Consider the following 13,463-nt stretch of genomic DNA (forward strand, 5'->3'; position numbering starts at 1 on the left):
GCAGATTTAAAAAAAATACTATTCACGCAGCTCACCGGCTCTTTAAATCTTGCAGTACATTAATTAATTCATTATAAAAAAAGCTCTGAAAGTTTAACAAGACTCACAGTTTAGTGTCAGTGGAGCTGCTCTGCAAACTGTTTTTTTTATTGGAAGAGAGCTACACCAAACTTCATTTAGAAACTCGCAGTTTAATTTTAATTGGTTTACACCCACGCGTACAAACACATGCCACCCAGGAATAATTGCTTTTACAAAGAGCCGAATTCCACTCTTAAGTTCGGTATAGTTATTGTATACTAAAAGTAATGTATTTAAGTGAAATTTTAAGTTGCAAACGGTATGACTTAACACATGCCAGAGTCGCCTATCACTAACATGGGTGTTAGAAAACAGGGCCACAATAAAGCTTTTGCATGAGTTGAGATTGTACAGAAATTAGGATGTATGTTGTTTTGTAAGACTTTTTTCTTCAGAAACTCATTAATTTTGCCCCAATTGATTGTTGCATCTTGTATGAAGTTTATAGAATAATCAGGGTTACTCCGCTGCAGTTAGCTTTGTGGATTTAGGGATAAGAGCGCCCTCAAGTGGCAGATGTTGGGATTTATGCCACTGTTTTGGATGGAGAAGATAAAGCGGAAGTCGTCATCATTGCGGAAAGAGGCAACTTTTTTTATAATTTTTTTAATTTTTATAATTTTATATATATATAATTATTTCATTTTTTTTGTTATGTACTGTTATTCCAACTTTAATATAAACTGTAATTAAAGCTCAAAGGTGAAAAAGAAAGAGGGGCAGAAGAAGAAAGATCTGGATAGATAGATAGATAGATAGATATAGATATAGATAGATAGATAGATAGATATAGATAGATAGATCGATAGATACAGATAGATATAGATAGATAGATATAGATAGATAGATATATAGATAGATACAGATAGATAGATAGATAGATAGATAGATATATAGATAGATAGATAGATAGATAGATAGATAGGCTAGATAGATATTTGAAAACTCTACAATAGACAATTTCACTAAGCACCAGATATGTATAGAAATATACTACAGAAACATGACACGACACAGAAGAACAAGAAGAACAAGAATTACATCTATGAATTTTATTTTCAGGGAAAGTGTATTATTGTGTTCACACCCTGTGTTTCTATTAATTTGTATTCATTTATTATAATTATTCGATAAAGGGACAGATAATTATTGTCCACTCCAGCACAGTAGGTGGCGGTAATGCACCTTAACTCTGGTCGCTGCCGCCATAAAACCAACGAAGAAGAAGCTTGTTGGACTGTCTAGATTAGCTTTGCTTTTCTCTTGAGCTGCTGACAGCATTATTTTTAGTTTAATAGCTTAAAAAACTGCCATCTGATTCAAACTGTGGCACAGAAAGGGCGTTTTTGTTTCAGTTGCTGGATTGGAATCACCAAATAAAACACAAAATAATCAAAAGCGAGGGAGAAGACTGCGTTACCTTTCTGTAACGGTAACGCAGATTAAGCTAATCAGCTAGCAACAGTTTGCTCTATTCTCTCAGGATGTCGTACAGGAAGACTTTAAAACTTGTGTGCGGGCTGGCTGGAGGATCTGCCGTCTTGGTGTTCGCTGCAGCCACCGCAGACTCCCGGGGATTGTTCGGTGATCTCCGGGGAGGAGAGGTGGGTCGCTGGTCCAGACTGCCCGTCCTGAGAGCTGCGCAGCCGGCGTGGACTCCTGCCAACCACACGCCGAGCCCCACCGGACACTCCTGGGACTTTAACTGGGATAAGTACGTGGTGCTATATTTGCTGTGTGTTTTTCACATAGTATTGATAATTCAGTTTAATTGACAGATCATCAACATTATAATGATAAAGAGAAAGGAAATAGAAACTGAAACAAGAAATAAATTGTACACAGGAAAAGGGAATCTGGTTTAAACAAGTCAATAAATGCATGTAGTTAATACTAACTCTTTATTTGGAGTAAAGAAATGTAGGGAAGTAAAAGTAGTAGTGGAAAGAAGAAGGAGTATGCTGCACAGGGAAGGTAGCCAGACATGTAAACACTGAAGTAGAAAACAAGATACCTTGAAGCTGTACTTAAATATAGTACTTTAATTCATCTACTTCGTTTCTTTACACCACTGACACTTAGGATAGTGAGAGGCTATGATTCATTATGTTTCCTGCTGCAATTCTCACGCCTGGGACTTTAACTGGGAGAAGTACGTGATGCTTTATTTACTGTGCATTTTTTTGGAGTCACATAGTATTGATAATACAGTTTAATTGACTGATATTTAATAAAGAGAACGAAAAACTGAATAGTACACAGGAAATAGGAATCTGGTATAAAAAAGTAAATAAGGCTTATTTTAATTCATACTAGTTCTTTATTTGGAGTAAATAAAAGTAGTAGTGGAAAGAAGAAGGACAACGTAGCCAAACATGTAAATACTCAAGTAAAGCACGAGTACCTTGAAGCTGTACTTAAATATAGTACTTGAGTGTATCTTGTTAGTTACTTTACACCTCTGACACTTAGGATAGTGAGAGGCTGAGAGTGATTCCTTATTCTTCCTGCTACAATTTTTCCCAATTAGTCAACTGTGAATAGCACATTTTTCAAATTGATTCTGCTTATCGTCTTCTCAAAGTACCATGTTTGGAAATTCTCAGTGTCCTACTGCTCATTATCTTAGATCACGTCAACACAGTTCACAATCCCTCAAGTTAACCTCGTCCGACAAAGCCTCTTTAATCCCAGGATGACCTCCTCTCTTCTCTGCAGGAGAGACCCGTCTACACTGACCAATGGGAAGAAGAAGGAGAGCTCCACTGAAGACCCCAGCTCCGAGCAGGACAACGGGAAACCCAAAGCCACGAGGAACATCCTCCTCATCCGACACTCGCAGTACAACCTGAGCGGCCTCAGCGACAAGGAGAGGATCCTCACTCCTTTAGGTGCTCGTTCTTCACCTTTGGATAAGATCATAATAATAATAATAATACGTTTATTTATTATAGCACCTTTCACAGAAATATAATTCACAAGGGGCTTCACAAGAAAGAACACAAGTTAAAATGAAGACCACAGAAACATGAATACAATAACAACATGAGGCAGAAATGTACAGTCAACATAAAAACAAAACACAGACCACGTGGAGTCCTGAAAGGAACAAACATGAGAACAGAACACATCACACACATTTCAAGTAGAAACAAAAGCAGGTAGGCTGTGGCTCAGTGGGATAAATTAGTGCGCTGAACTTTGAATCAGGGGGGTAGCAAGTTCGAGTCCCACTGCAGTCAGCATGTCGTTGTGTAGCTGGACAAGACACTTCACCTCAAATTGCTCCTGTGGGGATTGTCCACAGTATTGAATGTATGCAAGTCGCTTTGGATAAAAGCGTCTAACAAGTGACATGTAATGTAATGTAAAAAGATAGGTCTTCAGTAGTTAAAGGTGGGGTAGGTAATTTTGGAGAAACCAGCTAGAGTGCGCTAGAATTTGAAAATACACAACCGGAAGAAATCTGCTACTTCCTTACAGAGCCCCTCCTCCAACACACAAGAACGCGCACATGACCAATGAGGGCACGAGATAAGTTTGTGCACAGATGGAAGGCTGACAGGCAGGTAGGCCATCCAGTTATTTTAGCCGGGCCGGCTAAAATGATTGGTCGTGCTTTTTACAGTATTACGGCTTCCACAGATGAACATTTTTTATGGATTTTTTGTCAAAGCACTTCAGATATTCATTGCTATCGGGATGTTAAGAGCATTCCATGGAATATAACAAAAAGTGTATCTCGAGCCGGTTTCTCAAACTTACCTACCCTACCTTTAATAAGAGAAGATAAGAAGTACTTTATTCATCCCAAATTGGGACATTTTTGCGTTGCAGCAGCATAAAAAGACAAGGCATTGTGAATAAGAGAAATAAAAAAACTAGAAATAAACAATCCAAAATGTAAATATCTCAAATAGAAATAAAAAAGCATAATTACAAATATACATGTGGAAATATACATTTACAGTAACAACATATAAAGCAGGATATTATATATACATGAATTGTGCAAGGAATGGATGATTACATATTAGATAGAAAATGTACATTGGGAGCTTAAGTCCAGTTATCAAGAGAAGCTATGGAGCAGAGAGTTCTCTTCCAGCCAGAGGAGATTTGTTATAAAGTGAGCTTGCAGTCGGCAGGAATGTTTTCCTGTATTGGTCCTTGTGATGTTTAGAAATATCTTAGATGTGTGCTGTTCTGTCTCTGATAGTCTAACAGCGTGTATCCACTGTAGCACACTACTAATCAATCAATCAATCAATCAACAACTTTATTAATCCTGCAAGGGGCAATTGGTTATGAGCAGCTTATGTCATGTACACAGGCAGGAACATACAGGAAGAAAGCACCCCTGAACCAATTTACACGCTAAATAGTTCATAGCAACACAATAATAAATCAATAAATAATCAAGTTAAAAAGCCTTTCAAGAATTTAAAAGTTTGAGTGCAGAGGGGATGAATGATTTTGAAAATCGATTGGTCCTTTTGTCCATTAAGCACTATAATCTCTGTTTGCAAGTCAGCTGTCGAACACAAATGGTTCCTGGCTGTTCCTGTAAGACCAGCCATTTGTTATAACAGATATTGTGTCTCCACTTCCAGGTCGTGAGCAGGCGGAGTTGACGGGCTCCAGGTTGGCGGCGTTGGGAATCAAGTATGACGTTATGATCCACTCCAGCATGTCCAGAGCCACAGAGACGGCCAATATTATCAGCAAACACCTTGAAGGTAGTGGAAAGAGCGGCGCTGACAAACACCAAGGCTTCTCCCTATGGTTTTGTCCCTTCCCCAAATTAAAGCCTGTGCAGAAATGCTGATCATCCCAAACGTATACTAACATTCCTCCTCGCTGCCTCTGTGTTACGGGTGTTGGAGTGGAGCTGGTGAGCTGTGATCTGCTGCGAGAGGGAGCTCCTATCGAGCCGGTTCCACCTGTCACCCATTGGAAGCCTGACGCTGTGGTGAGAGAACGCACACGCACACGCACACGCACACGCACACACACACACAGCGCACACACACACACACACGTATGTACACACATACATACACTCACTCACAAAATATTTATATTTCAGTTTAGCTCAATTTAGATTCTGAGTGTTGTAATATATTACTATTCTATTATTAAACAATTCAAATTCATACTTAGTTGCCTTTACCAGTATACATTTTTTTTAGTATTCAACTCTCTTCTATGTGGTCTTAAAATGTCTTACAAAGTCTTGAATTGATCTTGTCCATAACCTGCAGAAATCATGTTTAAATGGACATTTTGTACCAGTTGTAAAATAGTATTTTATGATTGAAGATGCAACGGGTTTGGTGAACCTTATTGCAAAACTTACCTCAGTGATATTAAGCCATGTTGGTAAGATGTTGTTTTTCTGATTTCATATTCACTAAGGCCTTATTTTAACATAATTATATTCTCAATCTTAATTTCAACGCCATTATTTCCTTTTGGGCCGTGCAGCTGCAGTTAAGTGATTCAGTGCTGATTAAACCTTTAGTAGAAGTTAACATTTTCCATAAAGTTGGCCTCATTTTGAAACAAAACTCTTCGTACATTCCCCACAATGCACTGCAGCATCATACATTAACCCTGTCATGTGACAAGGACAGCTTTCAACCTCTCTACCCTCCTCCAGCAGTACCACGAAGATGGAGCTCGTATCGAGGCAGCCTTCCGGCGCTACATCCACCGCGCCGACACCAAGCAGAAGGAGGACAGCTACGAGATCATCGTGTGCCACGCCAACGTCATCCGATACTTCGTCTGCAGGTTGGTCTCTCAGCCGAACTCTGTGTATGTCGCTCAACAAAGACGAGAGTGTGGTCTTCCTGCTTCGCTCACTATTGTGTTTAAACTAGAGCTAATCAAATAGCATTATGGACCAGTGCAATAACCAAATCGCAGTAAGAGTTATATTTGGTAAAGGCAAAATATGTGAAAATATCTAAATGAAGAATTGAGGCCCAGCTCACAAATGGTATCCAAACCATGATCATTTTAATATCATTTTTCAATGATAATTTGAATATTGTTCAAAAAGGGTCGTTCACACTTAAATTGTAAATTATGTCGCAATTGCAATATCACTCAAAATAATCACAATTACGTTTTTTTTAATCTTGCAAAACTAGTTTAAACTATTAAGCAATATCTTTTTGATTATGTGCTGAACTTGTCTCGTTAAACTCTTAAAGGTAGGGTAGGTAAGTTTGAGAAACCGGCTCGAGATACACTTTTTGTTATATTCCATGGAATGCTCTTAACATCCCGATAGCAATGAATATCTGAAGTGCTTTGACAAAAAATCCATAAAAAAATGTCATCTGTGGAAGCCGTAGTACTGTAAAAAGCACGACCAATCATTTTAGCCGGCCCGGCTAAAATAACTGGATGGCCTACCTGCCTGTCAGCCTTCCATCTGTGCACACACTTATCTCGTGCCCTCATTGGTCATGTGCACGTTCGTGTGTGTTGGAGGAGGGGCTCTGTAAGGAAGTGGCAGATTTTCTCCGGCTGTGTATTTTCAAATTCTAGCGATCTCGAGCTGGTTTCTCCAAAATGACCTACCCCACCTTTAAGGGAACTCTAAATAGAAATGTCCAGTTTAATCTTAATATATTAGCCCTGTTTTTATTGGTTTCCTCGGCGTCTGGTTGAAATAGTTTATTTAGTATATCTAGTTTGTTATGACAAGGGTTTAATAGAGTGGTCCAGAGACTTTTGAAGGCCGAAAGCAGATGGGATCTTTCTGTAGATTTGGGAATATTGCAGAAAATAAGATATGTGGCAAACACACGTTTTTCTCAGAGAGATAAACTTCACATATTGACACCACTTTTGTAATTTTTGAAGCATAAATACAATCTTGTGAAGTAAAAGCTAACATTTTTACAGCTATAGAGCTAACGGTGGCTGATGCTCGCCGTGATGACGTTACGTCTTATTTAGACACTAGTTAGCAACTGTCGTATTTAAGACATGAATAAAAGCTTCAGTTATTCACCAATGCAGTCGGTACCGTATGTATCTCATGTCGTAGAAAACAAATTATAAATCTGTTCAGACGAGGGAATCAGAAGGGGTAAAATGCTAACTCATTTCTGGATTTTAGGACTCATTCCTGCACCGCTCTATATCGTTCAAATTAATACTTACTGGACCGATTAGCCCACTTTAAAAAAAACGCTTTGCTCTATAATATAATCCTTCCTCTCGTTGTCTCAGGGCTCTGCAGTTTCCCCCTGAAGGCTGGTTGCGGATGGGCTTGAACAACGGCAGCATCACGTGGCTCACCATCCGGCCCAGCGGCAGGGTGGCCCTCAGGACTCTGGGGGACTCTGGATTCATGCCCCCCGACAAACTGACTCGCACCTGACGGCCTCACGCAATTCTCTGGGACTCTGATTTCAGTCGGTTGGTTGCAGGGTCAAAGCTCAGTTCTCTCCTTAAGTGTCTTGAAAATTACTTTTGGTGTTATTGTTTTGTAAGTGAACTACCATCATGTAATGACACTCTGTGGTCGTGATTACTCCGTGCCATAGAACGCCAGCAGAAGTGATCAAACAGCTGCGCCTGAATGTAACTGAGGATTTTTACACAAGTGACTGATTTTTAAACCAAAAAAAAAGTTGTATTTGTATAGCTGTTGTAAATGCAAACCCTGCTCTTAGCTTTACAGCTGTCACTGTATGCTGGAGTGTGGATTCATGTGTTGTATGGTGCAGCTGTAGTAAATAAAGTAAAATGATGAATACCTCAGTTTGTCACAAGAGGCCCTATTATGTTTTTTCCCTGTTTTCCTGTAGTGTGTTGTGTTTTTGTTCATGTAAATCAGGGGTGTCCAAATGCGGCCCGCGGACCATTTTGAATCAGCCCTCAGCAAATTCTAAAAGTATAATGGAGTATGGCCCACAAATGAAACTTGTGCTTGTCTTATATTGTACTTCTTAAATATAAATGTACAAATATATTACACAGTAGTATTCATGTGTTGATGAGACCACTTTTCAAATAAATTCAGTCAATTAAAGTTGGAAACATTTTCTAACATATCTGAGTTGATAAGAAAAAAGCCCAATGACTTATTTACATAACAAGCGTGAAATACACCCTTCCTATTTCTCCTTATTATAATCAATCTTCTGTTTTAAGGGATGAGCTGCCAACACTCACCAGCATCATGTACCTACATTTGATTCATTTTACTAACTTATAACTGAACATACGAGGCAATATACCTCTAGTGAGCGGCCCAGCCCTTCATATATCTTCTGTATGTGGCCCTTTGTGAAAAAAGTTTGGACACCCCTGCTGTAAATGGTCTGCAAACGCTACAATCCAAAAGTTCCCTCCAGAGGGATTTTCTACTGGCTAGCTCTCTAATACGTTGAACGTGGCTACGGGGGCTCGACATGTCTAAGCGGTTGACCAATCGCAACAGAGCAGACTGGTCTCTGGTTTCAGACAGAGGGTGAAAAGAAGGCTGTCACTTCCAAAATGGACACTGCGCTGGTGAAGTTTAAGGGCACCACTCTGGGAAAAGGTTTTCCCACAATGGTCACACCAGTATAGTTTCTCTTCAGTGTGAACACGGCGGTGAATTTCAAGATTAGCTCTCCAGTGTGAATGCGATAATATGCCTGAAGTTCATCTACTGTATTGAGAGATTTGCTACATTGGTCACAGCTGTACCGTTTCTCTCCAGTGTGAGTGCGTTGGTGGACTTTAAGGGCATTACCCAAAGAAAAGGATTTCCCACACTGGTCACAGCTGTTTGGTTTCTTTCCAGCGTGAACGTGCATGTGGAGTTTAAGGTTAATACTCAGAGGACAGGCTTTCCCACACTGGTCACATGAGTAGTTTTTCTCCAGTGTGAATACGATACTGTGCCTGAAGGTCACCTGATTGAGTGAAAGATTTCCCACATTAGTCACAGCTGTACAGTTTCTCTCCAGTGTGAATACGTTGATGAATCTTTAAAGTATAGATGTTGAGAAGGACTCGTTAAACTGGTCCCAGATGTGAGGTTCAGTTTGCTTTCTTTACTCCATTTCTAAAATATACGGGGAGAGACAAGGTGGCAGTGAGAGGTAGTCATGCAGAGAGCTAAACAAAACAAGCCCATTTGATTTTATATGAACAAAACATACTTTGATTCTATTTTCTTTCATTTAAAAAAAACAAACAAGAAATAGTCAAACTAAAATTCATTAAAAATAAAAGCTTTGAGGTTATTGTGAACAATTTCTCTAAGTGTAACAGGTTTAAAAATAATACAAAAATACAAGTTTTCCTTTATTTACAACAACATATTTATACTATTTATAACAAACTTGAACTAGTGTATACCAAAATAAAATTAAAATATTGTATATATTTTATAATATATTTAATTATTTGTATATTTTATTCCACATTTTTATTTTTTATGTAACGCCCGAACACACTGCTGCTGTAACGAAAACATTTTCCAATCGGGATCAATAATCTATCTATTTTATTCATTATAACAAGGGAATGACATAATCTGCTAATCTGTAATCTGCTGTAAAACACAAACACTATGCAGGAATGTGAGTCTGTTTTAAAGTCTTTATTGATTTTATTTGAGTATTTAATACAAAAGGACAGAATACAAATCCGGAATATTTTCTCACTTGTGCTCCCAGACGCACTTTAAACCAGAACACACACACTCTAAATCTATTCATCTGGACAGTTCCCTCCTCCCTCCGCTCTACGCTCTGCGGGTGAAGTGCTGTGAGTCTCTGAACTCGAGGTAGAGGCTGAACAGGAGGTGCAGAGCCTGGATTCTGCAGCCGTGGTGCACCGGGACGTCCAGCAGGGCGCAGACGGCGTCGCTGTACTGGTCAAGGCTGCAGGCCAGGCGGGCAGGGGGGGGGTGCAGGCGACCCAGCAGCTCCTCCAGCTCGGGCGGCCACTCCTGCATCAGGCTGTCGATGTCCGGCATGCTGCGGCCGTAGTGCACGCTGGCGGGCGGTTTGGATCGATGCAACGCGCTGATGCTCTCCATCCAGCTATCCACGGCACGAGGGTTAGAGAGAGGACTCAGCACACTGGTCACCTTCTTCAGCTGCAGGGAGAGAGGGATCATACAGATGTATCTACAGATGTATTTGACTGGACACTGATACAGCGAGCACAGAGAGGTGTTTAAAGCATGTATTACGTTTTATTAAGATGACGCTTTTAATATTAAGAAATTGAAAGCAACATTATTTTGCAACATTTCATTTGGTTTATTGTTTTATGTCTTATATATATATATCACTCGTCACTTTTTCTAATCAGCCCTTATAATATGAATTTAACGGTATTAAAAGAATGTTTTTTCAACATACAAAGTTTACCAGATGATCTCAGGAAAGAGTGTGTGTTTGTGTGTGATACAGGTGTGTATGTGTATGTGTGTGTGTGTGTGATTCTGTGATACGTGTGTGTGATATAGGTGTGTATGTGTGTGTGTGTGATTCTGTGATACAGGTATGAGTGTGTGATTCTGTGATACGTACGTGTGTGTGTGTGTGTGTACGTGTGTGTGTGTGTGTGTGCGTGTGTGTGTGTGATACAGGTGTGTGTACCTCGGTGGCCCCGTGCTGTTTGCTCTCCTCTGAGAGCCACAGCGACAGCACCGTGGGGTCCGACTGCTTCACGCTGGGCTCGTCCAGAAACAGCAGACCCAGACTGTCCTCTTTCCCATCCGGCCGCGGCACCTGAACGCACCACGGGTTACAGACAGAGCTCAGGGGTCACCGATAAGGGGACATTTCGATGACCTCTACATGTATTTTTGTAATTTTTTCACAGCAATAACAGGATTAAACGTAATTAAAAGTCACTTTTGAAAACAATAGCGGTGGCCAGATGTTTTAAAAACCGACAGCTACCTTGAGGAAGGCGTCGATGTCTCCCACTGCGGGGATGAAGTCGGGGATGAAGGGCTTCAGGCTGTGTTCCAACTCTATGCACTGAGGACTGTACCTGAGAGCAAAAAACACACATCAGATTATTCTCTTCTTTTATCGCTGACATGTCAAATATTACATGTGTTGTGTATATGATGTTATATGCAGAGAGTGCAGGAGAGCATTTTGTCTTTTGGCGATAAAACTGAGGCTGAAAATCCCCTGAAAGTTAAAAAACTTAAATATGTTGAAGAAATATTGAACTTTAGTGAAGCTGATTTTTGCAGAAAATGGAAGAAATACTTGTGACTTAAAAAAGGAATAATTTAAATTGTGATGTGATTCTGAAGTATTTATGTGAATGTTCCTCTCAGAGATGCAGGTAGTAAATACTCTGCAGTAGTACAACATGAGGTGTGCGTTTCTGCAGTACTTCTCTCAGATATGCAGGTAGTAAACACTCTACAGGTAGTAAACACTCTACAGGTAGTAAATACTCTACAGGTAGTAAATACTCTACAGGTAGTAAATACTCTACAGGTAGTAAATGAGGTATGTGTTTCTGCTCCTCTCAGAGATGCAGGTAGTAAATGAGGTGTGTGTTTGTGTACTGACCGGGTGATGTACTGGAACAGCTCTCTGATCTCCGTGGTGACGGGCAGGTTGGCGTAGTCTGCCGGGTCGTACGCTCCTTCCGGAGGCTTCCCAGACTCCTCGTCATCCTCAGACTCCTCTTCATCAGAGTCCTCCTCCTCCTCCTCCTCTTCCTGCTCCTCGTTTGGACTGACACCCGATTGCACCCCCCTCGCCTCGTCCTCGTCAAACTCGTCGCTGTTGGCCGACATTAAGCCCCGCCCCCTTCTGCTGGGCTGGGACTCTGACTGAAAACACAGAAAATGATCAGAGTCAGAGGAGAGAGCAGTACTGTGTGTACTTTTACTGCTTATACTTTAACATGGAGCTGATAATACTTATGTACCTTTACTGTTGATATGTTAACCAGATGGATCTGATAACTGTGTACTTTTATCACTGATACTTTCACATGGAGCTGATAATACTAATAATAATGTTAACTAACTGTTGATACTCTTACTACATTGAGATGATTATATTGATGTACTTTTACCATTGATTCTCTTACATGAAGATGTTAATACTTGTCTTTTAACTGCTTATACTCAAACATGAAGCTTTACACTACGATAAAGTGAATACATGTAATACTTATGTAGTATTACTATAGATACTTTAACACCAAGCTACACATGTTTGTGTACTTTCACTGCTGATGCTTTTACTACATGAAGCTGGTAATACTTGTACTGCAGATACTTTGACATGAAGAAGAAAATAAATGTGTACTTTTACCTTTGATGCATTAATGGATAATAAGTGTGCATACTTGCTACTGATACTTTAACCTCAAGTGGATAATGCTTGTGTACTTTTACAAATCAAACTTATATATAAAGCTGATACTGTTTAATTTGACTGCCTTGACTTTAACACAGATCTGATAATGCTTTAACTGCTTATACCTTTGATAAAGATGAAATTACTTGAGCACTTTTTCTGATAATCTTACATGGAGCTGATACTACTTGTGTACTGTTACTGCTTATACTTGACATGCCTAGAGTTCACTATAGCTGTGTACTTTTAAAGCCGATATACTTTAACATGAAGCTGATCATGTTTAGCAGTACTAATATAAACAGTAAGATCATTGTCACAACATTATCTCCGTGAACACACACACACTAAAGGGCTGCTGGAGCTCCTTCCCCGGTGTGTGTGACCGCTGAAGCCCGGCGGATGTTACCTGTTTCCCGGGAGTCGGGCTGTAAACACTCTCCTCGGAGTCCACCACCTCCAGGCTCTCGTCGTACGGCTGGTTCTTCAGCAGTCTGCTGTCTTTCTCTCCCCGCTCCATGTGCCGCTAACAGCCTGCCGTTACACACATTAATCTCCCAGGCGTTTTAGTCCCGGAAAAAACGTTTATTTAGTTTACCGTTTAGCCACTAAGCATCAAAAGCTAAAAACAAACCGAACCAAGGGAGGCTTTAAATCCGTCCGAGGCAACAAAAACGGTTTAACTGATAAAAGAACGGATAAAATAACACATAACAATAGACTAACTCTATATATGTGTTTTAACGGTCTCTCAAACACATTAAATTAGTTGTCAACTGTCCAATAATCTGCGTCAAAGCCCGTTAGCAATGTCTAGCTTCTGGAGGCTGTATCCCATGGATGTATGTATCATGGCAACGGACCGTCGCGCAATGCATCATGGGAGTGCAGTTTTTCTTTTAAACAACGTTTCAGTGGAAAGTTCCGACAAGGAAACACTGCCTGCTAGTGGTGAAAACAGAAACAAATGGAGAAAATGAGGCTGGATTACAACTGTTTTTGTTTACATTACAT

At 40.1% G+C, this 13,463-nt stretch overlaps 2 protein-coding genes across 3 annotated transcripts; one reads left to right on the forward strand and one right to left on the reverse strand.

Annotated features, from left to right (window-relative positions):
• Positions 1–1,281: 1,281 nt before the first annotated feature.
• pgam5 (PGAM family member 5, serine/threonine protein phosphatase, mitochondrial) lies at positions 1,282–7,866 on the forward strand. Of its 2 annotated transcripts, none has more exons than XM_034150881.1 (6): positions 1,282–1,795; positions 2,800–2,972; positions 4,695–4,820; positions 4,959–5,053; positions 5,744–5,877; positions 7,333–7,866. In XM_034150881.1, the coding sequence occupies exons 1-6, from the start codon at positions 1,566–1,568 to the stop codon at positions 7,481–7,483; spliced, it is 909 nt and encodes a 302-aa protein (XP_034006772.1). In that variant the 5' UTR covers positions 1,282–1,565; the 3' UTR covers positions 7,484–7,866. The 2 variants fall into 2 exon arrangements, with proteins under 2 accessions (XP_034006772.1, XP_034006773.1); XM_034150882.1 differs by having other exon boundaries at positions 5,747–5,877.
• Positions 7,867–9,525: 1,659 nt separating this feature from the next.
• On the reverse strand, positions 9,526–13,308 carry ift46 (intraflagellar transport 46 homolog (Chlamydomonas)). Its single transcript, XM_034150861.1, has 5 exons — positions 12,859–13,308; positions 11,649–11,914; positions 11,016–11,109; positions 10,710–10,841; positions 9,526–10,201 (listed from the first exon to the last, which is right to left on the reverse strand). Exons 1-5 carry the CDS (start codon positions 12,967–12,969, stop codon positions 9,845–9,847), a joined length of 960 nt encoding a protein of 319 aa, XP_034006752.1. The 5' UTR covers positions 12,970–13,308; the 3' UTR covers positions 9,526–9,844.
• Between the last annotated feature and the right edge of the window lie 155 nt (positions 13,309–13,463).

This window comes from Trematomus bernacchii, unplaced genomic scaffold (assembly GCF_902827165.1).
Source record: "Trematomus bernacchii unplaced genomic scaffold, fTreBer1.1, whole genome shotgun sequence".
Taxonomy (NCBI): Eukaryota; Metazoa; Chordata; class Actinopteri; order Perciformes; family Nototheniidae; genus Trematomus; species Trematomus bernacchii.